We start from the raw sequence: 25,702 nt of genomic DNA, 5'->3' as shown, positions 1-25,702 counted from the left end.
ATTTGTAAGCCGTATATCTGATAACGGGTTGTGATATTGTGATTTATCATATGTGTTGGCCTTTGTTCGTTTCTGGCACAGAGCTAAAGCCCTCGAAATTCTTTCAGTGAGAAGAGCAATGGGAGCAGCTTTTGTTGTAATATTTGGTTTCTTGATCTCAGTTCCTGAAACACTCAGAGCCATAAAAGTGAAGCTTGGTGTCTTCACTTTTCACCACAACTGGCTTTAACTTAATGAGATGATGTGGAAAAAACCTAAGGATGGGGGCTGGGTGCCAGCAGAGCTGAGCATGTGATTAGAGGTTTGGAAATTTCAGTCGCACCTCCACATTCTGGGTAGGAGGCGACTGACACTGAATTCAGTCACCAGTGGCCAACGATTTAATCAATCTTGCCCATGTAATGAAACCTCCATAAAACCCCCAAAGTACGAGGGTTAGAGGGCTTCTGGGTTGGCAAACACCTGTAGATTCAGGGAGAATGGCTGAACTCCAGGAGGGCATGGAAACTCCACACCCTTTCCCCATACCTTGCCCTGAGCATCTTTTCCATCTGCCTGTTCCTGAGTTATATCCTTTTATAATAAACAGGTAATCTAGTAAGTAAAATATTTCTCTGAGTTCTGCAAGCCACTCTAGCAAATTAATGGAACCCAAGGAGTTGGTACTGGGAACTCAGATCCAATTAGGTGATGACTTTGGTGTGATTTTGTCTGAAGTTGGGGGGCAGGGGCAGTCTTGTAGGACTGAGCCCTCAACCTTTGGGGTCTGACGCTCTCTCCAGGTAGATAGTGTCAGAATTGAGTTGAGTTACAGGACACCCAGCTTGTGTCAGAGGACTGCTTGATTGTGGGAGAACTCACCCACACCACCACACATTAAAACTGGTTTTAGAAACTTTTGGAAATTAATTTCTCAAATATATAAGGAACTACAATTCAATAGCAAAAAAAAAAAAAAAAAGGACTTCCCAGGTGGGCTAGTGATTGAGAATCTGCCAGCCAGTGCAGGGGACACAGGTTCAATCCCTGGTCCAGGAAGATCCCGCATGCCGTGGGCAAATAACCTGTGGACCCCAACTACTGGAGCCTGTGGGAAGCCACTGCAAAGAGAAACCTGCACGCTGGAACTAGAGAGTAGCCCCTGCTCGCCACAACTAGAGGAAGCAATGATGACCCAGCCCCAAATACATAAATAAACAAAAATGAATGATAAAAAGAACCTATTTGAGAGATTAACCAGAACTTCTGTTTCCTAACCTCAGTCCTGGACCATCCCTGAAATACTACCTTCCCTCTGTAGACTCTGCTATCCTGTCCAGAACTCGCCTGGTGTCCCTTAGGGAGTGTGGATCTGGTGGTAGGCAGGGGTGTTCCTCTCTCTTCTGGGCGAGGGTTGATCTTGGGAGCACACGCCCTTTAAGGCCAGGGAATGTTGTGAGCCGCCAGAGATAAGTTACATCAGGAGAGGCTGCAGAATCACTGTTATCAGGAAGTCTAGAGGGATCCTCTGTTTCTTACCACTGCTTAGGTAACTGGCTCTCTCTGAGTAAGGACGATCTCATTTGACCCAGTGTTTATCCCAGTCAAGGCTGCTTCACACCAAAACAGCTCCAGCAGAACAGCTCTTTAAATCCCCCTGCACCGAAGGGTTATCTTCAGCAAATGAGTGGAGAAGAGTCTCTGATCTGAGAGTCCCCTCTGAGGCCACAGACAAGACAAAGCCCTTTTTTTGACCAGGGCTTTGGGTTTGTACAGATGCCTGCATCAGTAACAGTGGGTCCTAAGGTTGCCCCTCCTGTGACTCCTCCCAGGCATTCCTGGTGTTTAGGAGCCTGAGCCCGTTCTGTCCAAGAGTACTTGATCTAAGACAAAGTTCTATAACTCATCCTACGGAGGAGGCATGTTTAGGAAGCTTGTAAGTTTCAAGGGTTAGGTCTCTTCAGAGGAGATACTGGCCCCAGATAGCCGAGGTGCACATCAAAGGAATGATTTCAGTGATCCCAGACTCTTGCATCTTCCCATGCATACTGTTCAATCGTTCTGTCGTGTCTGACTCTGCAACCACACGGACTGTCGCCCTCCAAGCTCCTCTGTCCACGAGATTTCCCAGCAAGATAACTATTGTGGATTGCCATTTCCTTCCCCAGGGGACCTTCCCAACCCAGGGATTGAACCCTGGTCTCCTGATTGGCAGGGAGATTCTTTACTGCTGAGCCACCTGGGAAGCCCATAGACGGAAAAGCCCTACATTTCTTAACTTGAGATATCTGATTTTCTTTAATTAACAAGTATCTTTTGACGTTCAGACTATCCTGTCTTTGTTGTAAAACTTCTCTGAAACCCGGCTCCTCCCTTCACCTCCTCAGAGCAGTTCTCTCGGGGTTATTCAAGGTGCTGCTTCCCAGGCTTGAAGTTCTAAAAATTCCCGCCGAATAAAACACGACTCAACTTATAGGTTGTGAATATTTTTTAACTCGACACCTGCTTCAGTTAATCTCCATCCAGGAGTCTGTTTTCTGGGGAACTGACTTAAGATAAAAGTGAGCTAAGAATTCAGAACAGGTTTCCCAGGAATTCTCACACAGAACTGGAAACGTTTTTCCATCACTGAAAAGTGCCATGACCCCTCCCTCTTGACTGTTTGTTAAGCTGGTGGGAGAAAGTCACAGAACCAGTTATTCACCTGAACAATAATTTGGATTGAAACTTGGTTGCAAGAGCTAAGAATGGCTGATGTATCACCTGGTGTACTTAGTGCCTAGTGATCAATTGATTATCATGCTTTGCTATTTTAATACAGATTTATATATTTATCGGAAAAAATAAACGCTTCAAATCCCCTTGTGTTATGTGAGAGTAAGTCTGGCTTGTGTGGACTGTGAAGTTATAAGTTATTCTCCTCTGTTCAACGAGGTGTCATGTAAATCGAAGTCACAGACCCCAAGAGGGAATTTTATGATAATTTCTCATTTGTCTATAGAAATCCACCAAGTTACAACTTCAAAATACTGTAAGCACTTCCCTGGTGGTTCAGTGGCTAAGACACTGAGTACCCCATGCAGGGGACCCAGGTTCCATCCCTGCTCAGGGAACCAGATGCCCGAATGCCACAACAAAAGACCCTGCGTGCTGCAACTTAGACCAGGCACAGCTACATAAAAATAAATATAAGAGACAAGCAAAACCAAAACAAACACAAAATACCTAACCCCTTAAATCAAAGCTCTTCTGCTATGCCCTCTGCAATATGGTTCCATCCTCTGCATACCCTGACTATCTTCCAGCACCAAGCCATGTCTCCCTCCTTCCCTTCCATCTTACAATTCATTCTGCCATCTTCCTTGTCACTCGCCAAAATCCTTCCTTGGCCAGGTCCATCTCTGAGCATCCCTTCCCACCTCAACTCCTATTGCCCCATTTCCTACAGTGCATCTCAGACCCAACTGTACCCCCACAGTGCTTAGCATGGGGTTAGGCACATATTGGAGAAGGAAATGTCAATCCACTCCAGCATTCTTGCCTGGAGAATCCCATGGACAGAGAAGCCTACACTCCATGGGGTCCCAAAGAGTCGGACATGACTTAGTGACTAATTACAGGCATGTGTAGCTAGCTCTTCAGTGAATATGATTTTTAAATAGCTATATTAATGTTTAATTTTCATACCCAAAATTTACCTGTTTTAAGTGTATGATTCAGTGATTTTTAGTAAATTTACAGTGTTGTGCAATCATTAACCTCAATCCAATTTCAGGACATTTTCACCACCCACAAAAGATCTCTGATGCCCACTGTCTCTAGGGTTGGCAAGAAACTTATTTTGAGCTCTTCATTTGAAACATCTTTACATTTTCTCAGGAGGGCCATCAGTTACTACTGAGACCCTTTTACAAATAATCCAAGGTAGTATTTTAAAAAGTAAACATTGTTAAGTAAATGGTGTTGAAAACCTCTCGTTCTCACAAATGGATTGCGCCTACTTCTTACTGCAACCTAAAAGGTGTCATTTTTAAATCTCAATACCTAGGTTTATTTCAAACTCCATGTTGTTGATTCAGCTGGATTCTGTTCTGAAAGTGAAAATGGGAAGGAGTTGGGGTGAATGGCTTACATGATGACATCCTGAGCACATTCAGACAAGTCAGTTCAACTGTGGAAATTAGGTCAGACAAACATTCTTTTCTGTACTCCCTTTGTCTTAAACCCAAGGGGGATGGACTCCCCCGAGAACAATTAGAAAGGTCAATCTGCAGAAGAACCGGCTGCTGCTTCCTGTGTAGGTCAAACACAAGTCAAGGCTTATACCTTTTATTAGTTATATTTATATTCAGTTAAACTGGTCATCCCTTGTACAGCCTAACCTCATAAATATTAAGCAACTTCTAAAAAATGACATTTGAACTCAATTTAAATTGTGCCCCTGTGATCAATGACTTCATAAACAAGGAAGAGAGAAAACGCAATATTACTTCCTGCTTTGCTTTTCACAAACTGATAATATATTGATAAATTCATAATAGTGAAAGTGAAAGTGAAGTCACTCAGTCGTGTCTGACTCTTTGCGACCCCATGGACTGCAGCCCACCAGGCTCCTCCATCCATGGGATTTTCCAGGCAAGAGTACTGGAGTGGGGTGCCACTGCCTTCTCCGGGAACTTACTTTAGAGTCATTTAAAAGAGAAAAAATTTTGGTAGCCTGAAAAATCACTAAATTGAAGTATTTAAAAGTGTTTTGAAGTTGTTACATTTTGTAAAAGTTTGTGAATATAACTTTGTCCAGCTCCAGCAGCCAGACCTCAAAATGTTTCAATGAGGTTGGGAGTATTGATAACATACAAAGTGCATCAAGAAAAAAGCAGTTGTGATTTTTATTTTATGATGCCAAAATAAAACAGGGTTCTTTCACAGATGGGCTTCCCTTGTGGCTCAGCTGGTGAAGAATCTGCCTGCTATTTGGGAGACCTGGGTTCAACCCCTGGGTTGGAAGATCCCCTGGAGAAGGGAAAGGCTATCCACTCCAGTGTTCTGGCCTGGAAAATTCCATGGACTATACAGTCCATGGAGTCGCAAGAGTCGGACATGACTGAGTGACTTTCACTTTCACTTTTCACCATTAGAAAACAAATCTTTACAAAAAACAATAAAACTAACATCTCAAGCATAAGTGTGGCATATAAATGTGAGAGTGAAAATGAATTCTCCATATACTCATGTTGTTATAGAGTTCTTCAGAACCAGCAGTACAGCGAGTGTACTTTATTTAGGATTACATGAACCTACCCTGTACTATTTAATAGTTCTCTGTGTGTATATATACATATTAATATGAAATATAGAATATTTAAATCAAATCTCCAAAATGTGACATCTCACATGCTTCCTAAATTCAGCAGACAAATGAGTGCTTCAGATACAGAAAGTATCTCAGCATGATCATTTCAACTCTCCCTTATATTTGAATACCAGAACTATAAAGGTTTAAAAAAGCTATTCACGTCAATTTCCAATAATTAGACCCTTTTTAAATTGTAAAATGAAAGTAAAACAGAACAATCATAAGAGTAACTTGTACACAGGATACTTTTTAAATGGTTATAATAATATAGTCTACATGAATATATTATACCACAATCATCATCACTAATGATATATGAATAGTTCAGTTCAGTTCAGTAGATCAGCTGTGTCCAACTCTTTGCAACCCCATGGATTGCAGTGCGCCAGGCCTCCCTGTCCATCACCAACTCCCAGAGCTTGCTCAAATTCGTGTCTATTGAGTCCGTGATGCCATCCAACCATCTCATCCTCTGTCATCCCCTTCTCCTCCTGCCTTCAATCTTTCCCAGCATCAGGGTCTTTTCAAATGAGTCAGGTAGGAATAGTTAACATTTTGTTAATCACTATAATTTTCAAGATTGGCAGGCAGAAAATCCCAGTGGAACCAAGTGAATTAGCCAGGGCCATCTCCTGAGTCTGTGACCAGGATAAGACAGTATTTTGTTTCCACAAAGCCAGTCTACTAATTAACCTTTGGGAAGTAAGCCTTCCTGAAACACTTGTAAGCAAAAGAATTGTTTCTTCTAATGCCTCAGAAATCCAAATATCAGGAAACATAAGTATTCATTAAAAGATTCATTGTATTAAGTAATCAAAATGAAGAATAAATGTTTTTTGTCCTGAGTATATGGGATTCCCAGGTGGCACAGTAGTAAAGAATCCGCCTGCCAAGTCAGGAGGTACAAGAGACACGGGTTTGCTCCCTGAGTCAGGAAGATCCCCTGGAGAAGGAAATGGCAACTCACTCCAGTATTCTTGCCTGGGAAATCCCATGGACTGAAGATCCCAGCCACGAGGTCAAAAAGAGTCAGACACCCAACTCAGCAACTGAGCACACACACATGTGTATACTAAAATGTAATTTAATATTTAATAAAATCAACACTGCAACAGGCACCACTAAAACACAAAGTTTGCAATTAAAAAATTGCTGTAATTAAACTTTTAAAAATATAGGTGTACGTTTTACGTTTTACCCTTTCACAACTGAAATAGCATTGTACCCATTAAAAGTCATATTTTATTCTGAGTGCATCCAGAAAAAAAATAAATATATTTATCACAAACCCTTATATACCTCTAACTTTTCTTTAAAGTCATATTTTATTCTGAGTGCATCCAGAAAAAAAATAACAGATATATTTATCACAAACCCTCATATACCTCTAACTTTTCTTTAAATTGAGGACTATTTCAAAACTGTTTTCATAGGCCTCAGTAACCTGTGTGTTCATTAGTAAAAGATATTCTTATATGTTTATTTTGGGTCAGATTATGTCAATTGGTAACAAAAGGCCTGAAATAGGGAGACATATTTCCATAGAAGAGACATAGTGGTGATATTCTTACTTATGAATATGAATGAACAGATTTATGTTATTGTCAAGGAAAATGTAAATTTACCATGGAACTTTTTTAAATTAGGAAACTTACTCCTTTAATTCAGTCTTTAAATAAATTTAATGTGCTGAATTTCTGGACCCAAGTGCTACTTTCAATTTATGATGAAAAGCATTTACCCGTTCTTTCTGAACCGGCCAATTCAAGATGCAATGAGATTTAAACATCCCTCTTCGCAAACAGAGTGCATGGTTCAGTTTATAATCCGGAATCTCCTCAAGAAAGATCAATATAATGGAATCCAGATTTTGTTCAATAGCTTGCTGAACTGCATGGTGAACCTTGAATCTAAGTTAAAAACATTATTAAGTCATACATCAATACACAGTTTTTAACAGCCCAATGCTCTAAAATCTAACATTCTCCTTGTAATTAACTTTAGTCTTGTCACTAAAACCCAGGTTATGTTTCTTCTTAATTTTATTTTTAAAATACTTTGAGTTGTGAGTAATAACGTTGCTGCTGCTGCTAAGTTGCTTCAGTCGTGTCCAACTCTGTGCGACCCCATAGACAGTAGCCCACCAGGCTCCCCGTCCCTGGGATTCTCCAGGCAAGAACACTGGAGTGGGTTGCCATTTCCTTCTTCAATGTATGAAAGTGGGAAGTGAAAGTGAAGTCGCTCAGTCATGTCCGACTCTTAGCGACCCCATGGACTGCAGCCCACCAGGCTCCTCTGTCCATGGGATTTTCCAGGCAAGAGTACTGGAGTGGGGTGCCATTGCCTTCTCCGGAGTAATAATGTTAGTAATATTTAAAAGCTCAATTCAGGGGTTTTCCTGGTGGTTCAGGGACTTCCTTAAGGACTCAGCCGCCTGTAATATGGGACGGGCAGTTTGATCCCTGGGTTGGGAAAATCCCCTGGAGAAGGGAATGGCTACCCACTCCAGAATTCTTGCCTGGAGAATTCCATGGACTGTAGAGTCCATGGGGTCGCAAATGGTCGGATAGGACTGAGCGACTTTCACTTTCCTTCTGGTAGTTCAGAGGCTTCCCTGGCGGCTCAGTGGTAAAGACTCCACCTGCCAGTGCAGTGGACATGGGTTTGATCCCTGGTGGGGGAACTAAAGAGTCGGACATGCCTGAAGTGACTGAGCAAGCATGCACGGGGGAGCTAGGATCCCACTTGCTGCAGAGAAACTAGGCCCACATGCCACCAATTGCTGAGCCCATGGGCCACCTTGAGAGCCCATGCACCCCTTTAATGCATGAACAGTCCCGACTGCTGCAACTAAAACTGGACACAGCCAAATCAATAAAATAAAATTAAAACAAAATAAAAGCTCAGTTTAAAGATAAGAATACATTTCAAATGTCATAGTGTTCACCTACCTTTTGCATAGTGGATCTTTCAATAGATTCTGTGTTACAACGAAAATAATTTTTCTGCTCCTTCTGATGCTGTTCACAATTGCTTCAAGTTCAAGGACACCTGCCTCAAAGTCCCTTTCTTCCAGACAAAATCTGAGAGTATGATCTTCTTCCTCCATTGGGGAGAAGTGCTTCCAGACCCAATCCCTATCTTTATAGGCATGAATTATATATGCTGCATATTCAAACTGCTCTGCTCTGTCTATTTCTTTGAAACCGAGAACTCGATGCACTGAAACATTCCAATAAAAAGATATCCTCCAGCCTTCAAAATGGATGAGCAGTACAATAAAGATAAAAATCAAAAGGATATTGATGTTAATCATGAAAAGGAGTTCAAATGGGGCGCTGTCTTTGCAGGGTGATACATCGAAAAGCATTACTGGGTAACCATGGTATTGGGGCGGAGTGTTGCAGAGGTAATGGTTCGACAGTTCAGAGATGTTGGTGTGGGTAATATTAATCCAATTAACAAACCAGGCAATGCTTTCACAGGTACAATCAAATGGATTAAAACGCATATCTAAATAACTCAGGTTTCTGAACGCTGGCCCAAAAACAGTCTTTTGAACAGATGTTATGAGGTTCTTCTGAAGGCTTAATGACTTCAGTGACACTTGATTATCAAAGACAGATTGTGGAAGGATATTTAAATTATTCATTCCTAAATCAATACTCTTCAATTCACGTAAGTCCTTGAAGGCTTCCACTGGGATCTCATCAAAGCCATTAGACCCTAAGTTAAGGATGTGGAGGTGAAAAAGGCCCTTCAGAAACTGAACAGGGCCGCCAGGGTTGGCATGCTTCCAGAGCCGAGCTAAGTTGTTATGCTGCAAGTCCAGAATTTCTAGTTTCTCAAGACCCTTCAGCAACTCGTCATTTATGTTGGCTATGTTGTTGTTGCTTAGATCCAGAATGACCAGGTTCGGAAGAGGGCGAAAAGGCGAAGGGGAGCAGTCCACATTTTTCAGGGCCACCCTTCGGAGCATCAGTCTTTGAAGGCTTGGAACTGAGGTGAAAGAGTTGGTGGTCAGCTCTAGGTATTTGTTGTAGGAAAGGTAGATTTCGACAATATTGTCTAGGCCTCTCCATTCCTGGCCTGTGAGTTCTTGCCCAATCTCATTAAGGCCGAGGTCAAGGACCTCCAGGTGCCCCAACCAAGAAAAAGCACCACTCTGAATTTTTGAGATTTTATTTTTGGTTAGGTTGAGTAGGAGCAGAGGACAACCAGCGAGCGATAGAAATGTCTCATTTGTTAAAGTCCGCAAACTTGAGAAGGAGTTGGAGAGACTTAAAAATTTCAGCCTCACCAATCCCGTGAAAGTATCTCTTTTTATGCCTGGAAAGTTGTTATCGTCCATGTTGAGGTACTCCAAACATTTTAGCCACTGAAAGGAAAAATCGTCAATCTTGGGGAGCGAAGTCAGTGAAATGCTTTGTCTAGTAAAAGACCGTCTCAAGTCCAGGCGTCTCAAGTTGGAAAGCCCATAAAAAGAGCGAGAAGACAAATGCTCTATGTTATTATACTCCAGAGAGAGGTATTCGAGATGTGGAAGCCAGGCAAAGGAGTCATTACCCATCACACGTAAGGAGTTACGGGAAAGGTCCAGCGTGGTGAGATTCGTCTGCTTCAGTCCATCGAAGGTCGTGTGGCTGATTGTGTCCAGCTGGTTGCTGCTCAGGGACAGATTCTCAATGCTTGTGTTTGACAGTTCCAAGCAGAGCTTCTCTGTGAGACTGGGGCTCAGCTTGGCATTGTTCAGAGAGAGGCCAGATAATTTTCCAATGGCATGAAAACACCCAGGAGAGAACTAAGAGCGGGATGGAAGAAGAGGTTAATATTGAAAACACAGCAGCCTGTATGACCTTTGGAAAACAGGCACAGTTCTTTACTCAATTTCCTTTCCTCTCTCACCACCTCCTCCGGGTTTTCACTCCATCCCTCTCTCCCCCAGCTCCTTCCTCTGTGCCTGGGTCACCGCCTCCTGCTCCAGCCTGTACTTCCATGGTCACTGGCCACTACTCAGCACCCACATCTTGGCCTCCCTGCCACTTCTTCAGAGGGTCTTCCCTGATCTCTCAGACTAGGTTAAGTGGCATCCCTGGTGGTTCAGACAGTAAAGAATCTGCCTGCAATGCGAGAGACCTGGGTTTGATCCCTGGGTGGGCAATATCCCCTGGAGAAGAGAATGGCAACCCACTCCAGTATTCCTGGAGAATCCCATGGACAGAGGAGCCTGGTGGGCTACAGTCCAAGGTGTTACAAATAGTTGGACACGACTGAGTGGCTAACATACACACTTAGCCCTTTTATTTCACCACACTGAGTATAACTGTAATTAGTAAACTCTTTGCAAAGTAAGCTCTGGGGCAGATGCTGTTTCTGTCTTGGTGATCACTGCTCTCAGTGGACACCCCGGAATGAATGAGCGGACTTTATTACCACCCATTGACCGAAGTGTTCACTGACAGGCACTTTCCCTTCTGTGACTCTGAGCTCCAGTGACACTCTCTGTTTTTCCAACAAGTTTTCTCCTGACTATTTCATTATTCTGTTTCCATCTGCCTTCTGCTCTGCCCCCCAGTCCCTCACCGGAAGCCTTGGCTGCCCTGGGACTCAGTGCTGGAACAAGAGGGCAGAAGGCAGGAGAGAAGGAATCCAGAGAGGATAGATCAAGTCTACCGGGAGAGCAAAGAGGCTCTGGTTTCTAGCGTCACTTCTGTGACCTTAGGGCTAATGGAAGAAATAACAAAGACATGGAAGAAAGTGTGCTTTATCATAAGTGAGTCAAAATACAAAACAGGAAAATGATTAGATTCAGTTTAGTCGCTCAGTCGTGTCCGACTCGTTGCGACCCAATGAACCGCAGCACACCAGGCCTCCCTGTCCATCACCAACTGCTGGAGTCCACCCAAACCCATGTCCATTGAGTCGGTGATGCCATCCAACCATCTCATCCTCTGTCACTCCCCTCTCCTCCTGCCCTCAATCTTTCCCAGCATCAGGGTCTTTAATTAATTAAGAGTCAGATTAATTAAGGTAAATCTATATGATAGGGTTATTTTTCTGTCACTAAAATGAAATTTTTGAATAACTCTTAATGACATGGAGGATACTCATGACATGATATTAATTTTAAAAGGCAGGATGCACCATCATCCTCAGAGAAGCAATACAGCACAGCTGGGAAGAGTACATGCCCTAGTCTAACACTTGCAGAAACTCAGCTCTGTTACCAGCCCATCACCTGAGATTCTGGGTAAGTTCCTTAACTTTTCCTCATCTCAATTTACTCTTTTTTTTTTTTTTTAAGTTATTTATTTATTTGGCTGTGCCAGGACTTAGTTGTGGCATGCAAACTCTTAGTTGCATCACGTGGAATCTAGTTCCTTGACCAAAGATTGAATCTGGGCCCCTTGCACTGAGAGTGTTGCGTCTTAGCCACTAGATCGCCGGGGAAGTCCCTCAATTTACTCCTGTGTAAAACCACGATAAGCATAAGTTAGTTACAGAACTGTGTAAAATTAGGCTGTATTCCTTTGCTAATCACCTGAAACTATCACAACATTGTTAATCGGCTATATCCCAATACAAAATAAAGTTAATAAAAAAAGAACTTGTCACAATGCCTGACACATAAATACTGTATGAATTTCAGTTGCTCTGTTGTTATTTCTTTTATTACATGGAGAAAAGCTGGATACAAACATATCCAAATTCTAACACTGGTTGCCTTGGATCGTGGGGATTTGGATGATTTTTTCCCTCATTACTTAACATCTTTTACATTTATTTATTTACATATTTCTACAATAAATGTTCTAAACAAAAAAATGCTGTTCAAAACAAACACGAATAGCTTGAGTAAGATATTTAATTATTATCTCAGGATAATTTCATTCACAGTCTCTTTTTTTATCTGAAAAATCAACATAGCTTTAAAAAAATTTGGTTTTGCTTAGAATTCCCGATACTCTTCTTCTTGGTTTGTAAAGGAATAAAATACAGACATACCTGTATGCAAAAATCATTAGCAAATTGATGGTCATAGACCCCCAAAAAAGGTTAGGTTTACTCCGTTATAGGAAGATGTTTGTAAAAATATAATGCAAGGTATCATTTATCGAGAACTTCCTACATGCCAGAAACTGCTAAATTCTTCCCCACACAACCCTATGGGGAAGTGTAATTACTATATCCATTTTAGATTTAGGGAACTGAAGTAGACGGAACTTGAATCATTTGCCCAATTACATAATTGTTAACAGATAAAGCCCAGACAGGGAGTCAGCTAACCCAACTCTAAAGTCTGTGCTCTTAACCATCATACTATTATTAACTTTTCCAGGACTTCTGTACAAGAGGTAGCATTATTTCCACTTTATAGGCAAGGAAACTAGACCGAGAAAAGTATGTAAGTTCCCCAAGGCCAAAGTTCTGGTCTGTAGTGGACCCTCCACTTCTTTTTTGACAGCACAGCCCCAGATTCTGGATTCTAATAGCCACCAAACTCACTTTCTTGTGAGGCTGATGGCAATGGCCCAAAGCAGTATGTGTGAAGGATTTCTGGAAAACACGACAAAGGTTATCATCCCTTCCTCATCTCTAGCTTTAGATTCTCATCCATATGAAACAGTTAGGGTCTGCCCACACTGAAAAGTACAAAGGAATTTTTACCTTACCTCTTTGATTTGATTTGATGACAACTCTAATCTTTTTAAAGAAGAATTGCCAAGGAAATCAAATTCTTCTGGTGTTAGTGAAGAAATTTTATTATTTGATAATAGAAGCTCTTGGAGGTTCTCCAGTTGGAGCTGAGTTCCTAATTTAGTAGATGATAAGCCATTATGAGAGAGGTCTAATTTGATTAAATTCTGAGGAGGAAAAAAAATATGTATGTAAGTTATAGTCTTGGCATCAAAAATGGTTCTTCTAAATGTACATGCATCTTAGAAATAACTGGACAGCAAAATAGCACATCTCAATTATTCTCTAGAAAACTGTAGGAGTAGTAAGAAATCCTGATTGTTACTGAAAACACCATTGCTACAAAGATGAATTTCTTAATTCAAAGAATTTACTTCTCTTCCAAAATATAAGGACAAGTTTTATTTGTCATGATGTAAAGAATATTCATAATAAGCATTTTACTTATTTATAATAAGCTTTCATTTATGATGTAGGAAATATTCATGTCGCTTATCAAATAAATAGTCATGCATTAGTCTTGAATCTAAACAACAGAAAAAAAGTTGAAGAAACAGCGTCTTAAGAGGCATGAAGAGAATGTTACTGGCCACGAAATTTTAAAAGGATTTTTATATTGAGAAATATTGGTGGTTGTGTAAATTTTGCATCCTGACTAGTACAGAATACTAATTTTTATTTGTTTCGTCTGTGCTTTGGGATGTTTTACCATTTCGTGCTACTTTTGAATATGTAAACTTCCACTCAGGTAAAACATAAGGAAAAGCTGATACATGTTAGGGCAAAGTCTTATGTAATGTCTATTAATAGCATAAGCCTTCAATTTATGTTTTAAAAATAAAAATAACATCTTGCAAGCAATTAACCAGATTTTGAGGTCTTTGAGTCCAAAGACATTTCTTCCACATCAACATCAGGCATGACAAGAAAGCATTTCAAGTCTCCAGCTATCCAATGAATCATTTTATAAATATGTCTAAGAGTATTAAATGTGTTCATTATTCTTGGTATCTAAGGCCAAGGGATGCTCAGTTTTTTTGTTAGCCCACAAAATGAAGAAAACAAAGAGTTCTGAAAATAACCTTGATATAAAAAAGCACTTAATAATTGCCTCAGATTTAGCATACATTTTGCATGGATTTACAATTCAAGCAAAGTGCTGACAAGAAAAAGGTGGTAGCCATTGGATAAGCAATACTGTAGAAGATTTCATACATTAAAAGGAGATAATTTTTAGTTGAACAATTTGCTTTATAATGGGTCAATTTGTTAACTTTATTTAAATCAGATTTTGGACTCGACACTTTTTCATCCCTGCAGGTGCTAAATCAGCAGTACTGAGAGTTTATTTGCCTTTCATCATGGGATATTCTGATTCGTCTCCACATCTTATATCTAAGTTCTGTTTCAAGTGGAAGGATGCAAGAGAGGAGAGTTCTTTATAATTAAGGTTGAAACTGACTTAAGACAGTATTTGCTCTTTTGAAAATATTTCCAATCATAATGGCCATATTTGAGTGTGGGGTACCCCTCTTCCCATTTATGTAGATCAGACTTCTCATTCTTCACCTCGATAGCTACAAAGTCTAATGATGCATAAACGACTTGAAAACAGTATTTGATAATATATTTTTCATTTCTTACATGAAAATGTTCATTTCCTTCTTACCTTCAGGTTTTTAAAGGGATCGTTTTTAATTTTTTGGATTGAGTTGGACATTAGATGGAGTTCAGTCAAATTCATGCAGAAGATAAAGGTTTTATCAGAAAGCTGAGATATCTCATTGTGTTGGAGGTTCAAAATTTCCAACCAAGGGAGACTTTGACACAGTTCTGGCTCCAGCTTTGAGATGGAGTTAAATCCCCCATCCAAGATAGTAAGTTGGCTGTATCTCGTAAAATTGGCAGGTGGCAATCTTCTGAGTTGATTATGGGTGAGATTCAACACAGTTATGTTTGTTGGGAGGTCATCAGGTATTTGCGTCAACTTCAGATGACTGCAATCAGCTACTTCATGTCTAACAGTACATTTGTGGGCAGAAGATGTACACAGTATCCAACAGGTCAACAGTCCCGAAAAGAAGTGGATATGATAAGGCAAAGGCCTGCTCATGCTTTTGCCTTATAAAGAAAAGCATAGACATAATGGACAGCATTAATAACATACGCTTTCATATTCATTGGTTTATTCCTTGTAATAATATGCAACCAAACGTGACTATGTGTCCTCTTGATACTCATAACATTTACGATAAACAAGTATGTTTTATACAAATAATACATCAAGTGGACTGAATCAGCACAAAAAACTCACAAATGGAACCCACAAACTCTCCCCTTCCCTGGTGACTCAGTGGTGAAGAACCTGCCTCCAATATGAGAGACCTGGGTTTGATACCTCGGTCAGGAAGATCTCCTGGAGGAGGGCATGGCAACCCACTCCAGTATTCTTGCCTGGAGAATCCCCATGGACAGAGGAGCCTGGCAGGATACAGTCCATGGGGTCACAAGGAGTCAGACACAGCTGAGCGACTAAGCGAAGCACACGGCACAGTTGCAAACTTCCAAGGTGAACCTCTTAACAGCTTCTACTTTTAATTCTCATGGTCACTTACACAAACCTGAATGATATCCTTATGTTTCCATTTCTTTATTTCCAGACGTTAAGTAGTTTCTTCCCACACCCCCAAAAATAGGGAACTTAATTATATTCTTTCCTCATCCTCTTCACATTTCTCATTAGTTATTTTTATTTCATTTAATCTATTGTTACATTTCTCATTTTAAAACCTATTCCTAAAACTCTTCTCCTAGTACCATAAGGGTAGGACCTCTATTTACCAGTTCATAGGCACAGTCCTTGGAGAAGGCAATGGCACCCCACTCCAGCACTCTTGCCTGGAAAATCCCATGGACGGAGGAGGCTGGTAGGCTGCAGTCCATGGGGTAGCTAAGAGTTAGACAAGACTCAGCGACTTCACTTTCACTTTTCACTTTCATGCATTGGAGAAGGAAATGGCGACCCACTCCAGTGTTCTTGCCTGGAGAATCCCGGGGATGGGGGAGCCTGGTGGGCTGCCGTCTATGGGGTCACTCAGAGTCGGACACGACTGAAGCGACTTAGCAGCAGCAGCAGCAGCAGCAGGCACAGTCCCCGAAATACACTCCCCTCCTTGTCTAGGTGACATTTACTGCTTCCAGAAGGGCAACAGCTAGAGATCAGAATTACTGAGAAGGATTAAGCCATTTATAAAACATGTAAGGACTGAAAAACATTCCCAGATCTGGAGATAACACTTCATCTGCTAGAAAAGACTCTCCAAATGCCAGGCAGGGTGAGTGAAAAAGGAAAAATACACATACTCTTATGAAACTTCAGAATTGTGATCACTCACCAAAAACATCCTAAAACTCTCTAAGGAGAACATATATGATCCATTACTTCCACAGGAAAGAGATCCTGATGGCTACAAAGCTTTTCACCAGCAACATAAGTCACTAGAAAACAATAGTGATAAGCTTTCAAAACATTCATGGGGAATAATTTTGAACCTCAAATTTCATGTCAGGCTGAACAATTAAAGATAAGGGGAAAAAGCATTTTGAGATATGCACAGACTCCATAAGTTTATAACTAAGCAACCTACATAAAGGACTTTAATTCTAGAATGTACTTCGGTAAAACAAACAAAAACACAGCGAGAGAATGAGATGAGAGTGAAGAGCTGATGTTTCATGAGATGTAATAGAAACAAAGAAAGGCTGAAAGAGATGAAAAGTAGATTCACTGAGCCTTGCAATTTTGGAAAACCTAGGATTATACATTTCTTTTTCCAAGTGAAAGACAATAATGTTTGGGACATGGCTTCTGGAGCCAGGCTGCTTAATCCTTATTTATAGTTTGGCTTGTCCAGTTTGGTTTGTAAATTCACAACATTTTCCCCTAAATTTACACAGACACACACTAACATGTAATCCTACTTGAAAATTTGGAGCCAACTTCCCCAAACCAGTACTGCCCGAGGCTGATCAACCCACATTTACTCATTTCTGACCTTTCTACACGTCTGGACATTGTTCCATGTCTCATCTTCTTCCGTTTTCCTTTTTAGGCCGAAGAAAGCTGTTTACTCACTCCTAGGAAAGCCTGAATGTTTTCTCATAGTCAGATTCACTATTGAATGTCAGCCCCTATCTCCTCTCCAGCCAACAAAACTGAGAAAAGGAGGTAAGTTCTTTAAAGCTCAGAAGGCTTTGTATCTTTAAGAAAAGATATGATTTTTTGTTTGTTTTAAGAAGGCGGGTGCAAAATGATTTCTATCACTTCCTCAGTGTGCTTTCCCACTACAGAACATCACAAAGAAAAAGAATACCACACAAAATGTTTCATCACGTTAATTAGAAATTGCTGCTGTCACTTGTTCTCTGTATTACCATACACTTCTCCCCACTCCTTCACCCTCTCCCCTTTCCTCTGTTCTCCTTGTTGAATGATTCTGAATCCACTTCAAGCACCAGATCAAATAAAGACCAAAGAATGTTCAAACCAATGTAATTCTAGCTTTACCCAACATGAGAGCTCCTATCCCAGTAAGAATGTAAAAAATGTACCTTCACTTACTGTGACGACAGCTGACCGTTCCTTTTTTCATTAGTCCAAATCCAGTTCGTTTTCATCTGGGGAATGTGCTGCAGTTTTGAAAGTGAAACTAAAGTTAAAAAAAAAAAAAAAAGCTTTTCTACTTGGTACATTCAAAAGAAAAACATCACAGTCTCAGAAGTGTTTTCTATTGCTTCTTAAAAATGTCTTCTTTTTCCTTTTCCATGTACAGTCCCTTCGGTTTTATTAAAAGGGTCACAGACACAATGACAGAGAATGTTGAAAGAATTAAGACTTCACCCTTTGATATGAGCAGAGCTAATACTCTAGAGGTTGATGAATATCTGACTGAGAGTGAATTCCTCTTTTTTTTTTTTTTCAAACTGAAGTCTGATGCATGGCTGTCAGAAATCTAGTAGAATGTGATTAGAGGAACAGAAAAAACCCTCAGTCCCTAATTAAAGCTAAGTACTTTCACTTCTCTTATCTCACTTTATCTTTTCAGCAACCTTGGAAGGCAAATAATGTAGAAATTAACCTTTTGATGAAAGAGACCAAGTTTCACAGTAGAGGAAAACCTGGCTTTGGCAAAGCCACGAGCCAGTCCTAACTCATTCTGTTCCACTTTACATGGTCAGACTCTGTTAGGGAACAAATAGACACATCAAAAGAAAATTCAGATTCGCTATTTAGTTATCAATTAGCTTTACTGACTTCAACTAGTGTAAGGAATATGCTTGTCAAAAAAATGAACACATCTTTTTCATTGTTAATGTAACATGATACGATTAATTTTTTTTTAATTACTCAATTTTTTTTTAGAGTTGGGAGGTAAGTTCGCTTGGGGGTAAAATGAGAAATGCAGCCCGGGAGATAGCATTTTAGATAGCTCTGAGAAACTATTCAGAGGAGGCAAGAGGAGGAACTAGGATATATGGGAGTTTTCCAACCAAGTGCAGGTAGTCAGGAGTATCAATTCAATCACTAATTAAAGAAACCACCATTAATTAAAGAAACCAGACTTCCTGGTTTCTCAGGACTTCCCTGGTGGCTCAGATGGTAAAGAATCCACTTGCAATGCAGGAGACTCCTGGGTTGGGAAGATCCCCTGGAGAAGGGAATGGCAACCCACTCCAGTATTCTTGCCTGGAGAACTCCGTGGGAGAGGAGCCTGGTGGGCTACAGCCCATGGGGTCACAAAGAGTCAGACAGGACTGAGTGTCTAACACTTTTCAAGGAATTTAGCACCTTTTTATGTATAGGAAGATGCAAGAGTCTGGTTCCACTGAAATCATTCCTTTGATGTACACCTTAGGTATCTGGGGCCAGAATCCTATGTTTTCACATCTTGAGTTTCCTCAGGGCTCACCATGGGGAGTGGCTACAGTCTGATGGCTGCTAAATGGCAGGTATTCTTTCCTTCCTGAGTTCCTTCAGGGCTGAACAGCTCAGGTTGGAGGGCTGCAATCGCTGATAACTATGACATCCTTGTTTACTGATATGGCAGGAAATTTTCCATTTCTCACTATCATGTTATGTAGTAAAATATAACAATTGGCAGGAACTGTAGAGATCACTGAATCCAGCTTCTTTGTTTGAGAAAGAAGGAAAATGAAACACAGCGAGAAGAGGGCTTTGCCTGAAGACATACTGCAAGCTGCTGCAATGCTTTATACAAACAAGGGAAGAAAAGAGCCTGGAACAGGTGAAACCTGTCACTAGCTTGACTTGACTGCAGAAATGAGAGCAAGAAATACATTTGTTTCAGATGCAAAATGCCCTTTCCTGGGCCCCAGCTTTGGGCTTACCACCTTGTGGCTACATTTTTCTGAGCCTCTGTTGTCACATCTATGCTATAAGCATAAGCAGGTAGCTGTCCTGAGTAAACGATTTATCCACTACATCTACGCATTGGGATGTGCAATAAAACATTCCCAGTATCCAGAAGGCTTCTCCTCTGTGAGCCCCCAAAGGCAGGGCAGGATGTACTTGTGTGTGACTCTCCGGTCACTCTTCCATGGTAGGTTAACACTGCTGGCTCCAACGGACCAGGCTGCCCTTCAGTATTCAGACCCTTGAGTGGTCTCCACATTGACCCTGGATTTGACCACATGACTAGCTTTGGCCAACGGGATATTAGTAAGCAGGCAGCTAGCCAAGGCTGGATAAGCATTGGCATGTCAGGACTTTCCCGCTTCCTTTCAGAACCCAGTGGCCATGTGGCGAGAAGCCCAGCCTAGCCTTGTGCAAGGCAACAGGGAGGAGAACCAAGGGTCTGGCCGGTATCTCCAACGGAGCAGCCAGAAGATGGCCACTGAGTATGCCACATTGGGACCGGCTCTTCCAATCCCAGTTGAGTCACTCCAGCTGATGCCCCAGTGAGCAGAGACGAGTTGTGCCCACAAGTCCTGCCCCAACAATTCCAGAAGAACAAACATAAATAACATGATGTACTAAATCAAAAAATTTTGGAGTGATGTGTTAGACATCATTACATAAAATTCATTTCTTCCATAATCCAACACACCCATCTCTTATGCCTTATAACTTCTTGTACATATCAGGCTTTCCATAATGTTGGCTGAACTAATGAATGGCTCCCCAAAATAATTTTTATGGTGATCTCATAATGCAATTATCAGTTTAGGCATAATACCAGTTCCCATTGAGATATGATTAGTCCTCAGTTCATGCTGGCTTCTAAAAACAACACAGGTTAGTTTCTCTCCAGTGTATGTTTCTTAATTATGCATTAACTTATTTATCTATTATGGCGGTAGGTGCTACAGTGAAAAACTTTATTTTCCCCTTTTTAAGGAATTAAAACTGTGATATATGTCCATACATGGACTTGAAACAACCAAATCAAACAAAACAGAAACAGACTCACAGATACAGTGAACAAACTGGTGGTTACCAGAGTGGGTGGGCGGGAGAACAGATACAAACTTCCAGCTACAGAGTAAGTAAGTCACCAGTATGTAACGGATAGAGTCAATAATCTGAGAACAAGGTTGCATGGTGACAGATTATAACTTGACTTATTGTGATCAAAATGCATAAAGATACTGAATCACATGCTGTATACCTGAAATTAATATAATATTGTATGTCAATGTTGATTCCAAAACAAAAAACTTCCCATCAGTTTATTATGTGATCAGTATATTATGGACCTAGATAAACAGTTATATTTCCCTCAAAGCATCAGATGACAGTCAGTTTGAACTGTGCTCACTGGTCTCCTTTCACAACCACTGTTCAGAAAGGACATTAACTCTGCTCTGAGTTGTCTGAAATTCCAGAAGGCATTGCTTTTTCTTTGTGAACTCTTCCTCTAAAGTACAGGCACATGCAGCTTCCCTGGTGGGCCAGTGGTTACGAGCCACCTTGCAATGCAGGGCACATGGGTTTAATCCCTGGTCCAGGAAGATCCCACATGCCATGGGGCGACTAAGCCTGTGCACCACAACTCCTGAGTCTAGAGCCTGCACTCCACAACAGGAAAAGCCATCACAATGAGAAGCCCAAGCACTGCAACTGCAGAGTAGCCCTGACTCACTGCAACTAGAGAAAGCCTAGTGCACCAGTGAAGACCCTGTGCAGCCAAAAATAATAAAGCAAATAAAATAAATTTAAAAAACACAAAAATAATAAACTGAAAGACGCAATTCCTCTTGCCAGTGTCATTTCCATTTCTGCTTACTGAAGTGACGGTTTAAATTAAGTTTGTTGTTGGCCAGACAACAAACTCAGCAAGAATTTTAATGAGAGGAAGTAACACTGTGCCCCTCCCGTTACGTTCATTCATGTCTACTAAGCAAGAGTGAACCTGAACTTCCCCTCCGAAAGAAAAAAGAACACATACGCACAACATTTGTCACACAGAGCATCTACTTACTTTGAACTTTATTTTGTTATTTCTTGGTAATTTTACAGGGTGGTTGAAAGAGGTTAGACCTTCTCTCTCTTGTAAATCTAGGGAGGTGGGTTCCTGTGAATGAGTCTTGCGCTTCTTCACTGACAGTCTCAGGATATGGTGAAGGGTGCTTCAAACTCTTTGCTTCAAATTTGGTATTCATTTATTAATTTAAAAAATAAAATCCCAGCTCCAGTGGTTAACACTGCTCACTCCCACTGCAGGGGGAACAGGTGCTATCCCTGGTTGGGGAATTAAGATCCTGCATACCATGTGGGATAGCAAAATAAAAAAAAAAAAAAATTCCACTTCACTATCATCCTACACTATTTATTTATTTTCAACGTGGACATTTTCTCAGTAATTATTATGAGTAAACTGGCCTCCTGGAATTGTTCTACAGAGTTATGATTGAATAAATAACCCTAGGGGTGCTACCTCTGTCTATATGAGGAACAGCTTAATTTCAAATCAAAATCTGCTGATAAGAGCATTTGTCCTTATTATTCTTACTTTTCCCCTTTCTTTTGAACTGGAGTATAGTTGATATGCAATATTACATCATCCTACACTTTAAATGGACATGAATTTGAGCAAACTCCAGGAGATAGTGGAGGACAGAGGAGCCTGATGTGCTGCAGTCCATGGGGTTGCAAACAGTCAGACACAACTTAGCAAGCAACAACAACCACACTTTAAATATCCTAATTAAATCTGAATGAATTGATGCCTACTGGGTTTCCAATGAATGGAGTTATAAATATTAGACAAAGCCATTAAACAATCACACTTAACACAAGGAAGTTCAAAGTATCAAAAGCAACTAATAATTTACTGGAATCAAATCGAAATGGTCATTGGTGAGAGCTGAATGCTCCTGCAGGTTGATTTCCACTTTATAAAGCAAATTTTGAATTTGTTATTGTTTAGTCTCTTAAGTCATGTCCGGCTCTTTTGGGAACCCATGGACTGTAGCTCCCCAGGCTCCTCTGTCCATGGCATTTCCCAGGCAAGGTAAACACAGAAAATTAAAGAGGTTGTCCAGGGTTGAAAGGATTGGTATTTGCTTTTGAACATGCTTCTTGCCTTTCCCCTAAGAGGAAGCTACACTGTTTCTGGGATAATTTATAATAAGAGAACCGGTCCTTAAAAAATGAGAAGTAAAAGCGGAAGAAAGGCGGGGGAAAGGCAGGTTTATTAGGCTAAAGATTTGGAGAAAAAGTACAAAAACCTAATGCAACTCAGAAAGCTGTAATCTAGAGTCTACAGTCTGTATAAAATGTTAATCTTATTCTTTACCTAGAAATAGGCCTATATAAGAGTTAAATGTACATTTTTAACATCACCAAAAGAAATGGTACTGTTTCCTTCCGCTTACACTACCTGTTATAAAGTGCCTTGGACTGTGAAAGGCCCTCAAAGGAAGTGAGTGAATTCTTTAAGAAGAGGAGCTGACCAACCCCTGATCAGGGTCTCAAACTGGGTCCCCAAGTTGCCAAATATGTGACAAAATCTATCTAATGTAAAAGACTGATCACCAATAAAGTCTTCTACCTTATGTAAAAAAAAAAAAAAGAGAGCATTTAAAAAAAAACTCTATTATAATCGACTCTTTGATGTTCGGATATTAGTTTTGAGTTCCATTTTTGGGGTATATTTGATGACCCCTAAATAATAGAGGAGACTTTTAGAGATTGGGCATAATTTGCCATAAACTTAATAGAAAACAATTAATCGTGAGAGTAGAAAGGAGGAAAAGAAGTACAAAGAGCCCCAAGTTCCCCATTTATACAGTATCAGCCAAGACTTGGACACAACTGAACACAGCCAAGAAAAGAGACCTGAAATTTCTGGGGTCTCTAAAAACATTCTGGTTAGAGTTAAACAGTGTATTAAAATATGAGTCAAGGTGAGGGGTCTGGCTACATTGCTGGAGGGTATATTGTTGTTCAGTCACTAAGTGGGGACTGACTCACTTTGTGACCCCATGGACTGCAGCACTCCAGGCTTCCCTGTCCATCACTGTCTCCCAGAGTTTGCTCAAACTCATGTCCACGTTGAGTTGGTGATGCCATCCAACCATCTCATCCTGTGTCACCCCCTTCTCCTCCTGCCCTCCATCTTTCCCAGCATCAGGGTCTTTCCCTAGTTGGTTCTTCACATCAGGTGGCCAAAGTATTGGAGCCTCAGCACTAGTTCTTCCAATGAATATTCAGGGTTGATTTCCTTTAGGACTGACTTGTTTGATCTCCGTGCTATCCAAGGGACCCTCAAGAGTCTTCTCCGACACCACAGTTCCAAATGATCAATTCTTCAGTGCTCAGCCTTCTTTATGGTCCAACTCTCACATCCGTACACAACTACTGGAAAAACCAAAGCTCTGACTAGATGGTCCTTTGTTGGCAAAATAACATCTCTGCTTTTTAATATGCTGTCCAAGTTGGTCATAGCTTGCCAGTTTTGTTGGTGATAGGCAAGCTAGTGAGGTCTTTGGCCGAAATTGGATGGCAAGTGGGCTTCGGAATACATCATGTTTGGTTGAAACAAGGGCTTATTTGAAAGGCTTAAGCCTCCAGAACACAAATTAATGAAAACTTCATGACCAATAGACTGGATGGTGTGCAGCTTCACTTGACAGTTTCATTGCCTAAGGCAGAGGTCTGCGCACCCCTCCCCCATGTATTTTTATCAAAGAGAGGTTTTCTATGATGATGATATGATGTTGATTCCATTATTATCCCTGAAAGTGATTTGCATTTACTAAGCGGAGTTTTCTATCTCTCCTCTGGATCTTTCACTATATAGAGGCACTGGCCCTGGAAAAATTATTTTAACTCCCTAGGGAGGATCAGATGGGAAGCAAGATTGATGATCTACCCCTGATAACCTGAATAGAGAAGAAAATCTGGGGCACTGGAAGTTTATGCTACAGGGGCTCTTATATCCAATGGGCAGGTGTGTGGCTCAGGGAACAATCTGGATCCAACGGATCTCAGTAGAGTGTGCTCTCTGGATCTGGCCTCAGGCCATATGGGATGAGAGCAGGATAGAAAATCTATAAAAAGGGTGAGACAATCTTCATTTCAGTTCGGTTCAGTCTCTCAGTCGTGTCTGACTCTTCGTGACCCCATGGACTGCAGCATGCCAGGCCTCCCTGTCCATAACCAACTCCCAGAGTCTGCTCAAACTCATGTCTGTCAAGTCAGTGATGCCATCCAACCATCTCATCCTCTGTCATCCCCTTCTCCTCCTGCCTTCAATCTTTCCCAGCAATCAGGGTCTTTTCCAATGAGTCAGTTCTTTGCATCAGGTGGCCAAAGCTTCAGCTTCAACATCAGTCTGTCCAATGAATATTCAGGACTGATTTCCTTTAGGACTGACTGGTTTGATATCCTTGCTGTCCAAGGGACTCTCAAGAGTCTTCTCCAACACCACAGTTCAAAAGCATCAATTCTTTGGTGCTCAGCTTTCTTTATGGTCCAACTCTCACATCCATACATGACTACTGGAAAAACCATAGCTTTGACTAGATGGACCTTTGTTGGCAAAGTAATATTTCTGCTTTTTAATATGCTGTCTAGGTTGGTAATAGCTTTTCTTCCAAGGAGCAAGCATCTTTTAATTTCATGGCTGCAGTCACCATCTGCAGTGATTTTGGAGCCCTAAAATATAAAGTCTGACACTGTTTCCACTGTTTCCCCATCTATTTCCCATGAAGTGATGGGACCAGATGCCATGATCTTAGTTTTTTGAATGTTGTTTTTTAAGCCATTTAAGCCACCCTCCTCTTTCACTTTTATCAAGAGGCTCTTTAGTTCTTCTTCACTTTCTGCCATAAGGGTGGTGTCATCTGCATATCTGAGGTTATTGACATTTCTCCTGGCAATCTTGATTCCAGCTTGTGCTTCATCCAGCCCAGCATTTCTCATGATGTACTCTGCATATAAGTTAAATAAGCAGGGTGACAATATACAGCCTTTACGTACTCCTTTTCCTATTTGGAATCAGTCCGTTGTTCCATGTCTGGTTCTAACTGTTGTTTCTGACCTGCATACAGATTTCTCAAGAGGCAGGTCAGGTGGTCTGGTATTCCCATCTCTTGAAGAATTTTCCACAGTTTGTTGTGATCCACACAGTCAAAGGCTTTGGG

General features: G+C 41.0%; 1 protein-coding gene across 5 annotated transcripts in view; it reads right to left on the bottom strand.

Moving 5' to 3' along the window:
* Positions 1-6,403: 6,403 nt before the first annotated feature.
* TLR3 (toll like receptor 3) overlaps positions 6,404-25,702 on the bottom strand; it is a 189,854-nt gene continuing 170,555 nt past the window's right edge. The window contains exons 2-6 of one of the 5 annotated variants that reach the window (XM_061404242.1): positions 17,655-17,742; positions 14,703-15,154; positions 13,009-13,200; positions 8,287-10,136; positions 6,404-7,245 (exon numbers count right to left, since the gene is read on the bottom strand). In XM_061404242.1, coding sequence (XP_061260226.1) covers positions 7,017-7,245; positions 8,287-10,136; positions 13,009-13,200; positions 14,703-15,154; positions 17,655-17,685 — 2,754 coding nt within the window. In that variant the 5' untranslated portion in view covers positions 17,686-17,742 and the 3' untranslated portion in view covers positions 6,404-7,016. Of the gene's footprint in view, positions 7,246-8,286; positions 10,137-13,008; positions 13,201-14,702; positions 15,155-15,874; positions 16,003-16,428; positions 16,517-17,088; positions 17,178-17,644; positions 17,876-25,702 lie in introns of those variants that run through there. The other 4 variants (XM_061404243.1, XM_061404246.1, XM_061404247.1 and 1 more) reach the window with 4 other exon arrangements.

The sequence above is a fragment of the Bos javanicus genome, chromosome 27 (genome assembly GCF_032452875.1).
Source record: "Bos javanicus breed banteng chromosome 27, ARS-OSU_banteng_1.0, whole genome shotgun sequence".
NCBI lineage: Eukaryota > Metazoa > Chordata > Mammalia > Artiodactyla > Bovidae > Bos > Bos javanicus.
This window is presented reverse-complemented; position numbering and strand designations above follow the sequence as displayed.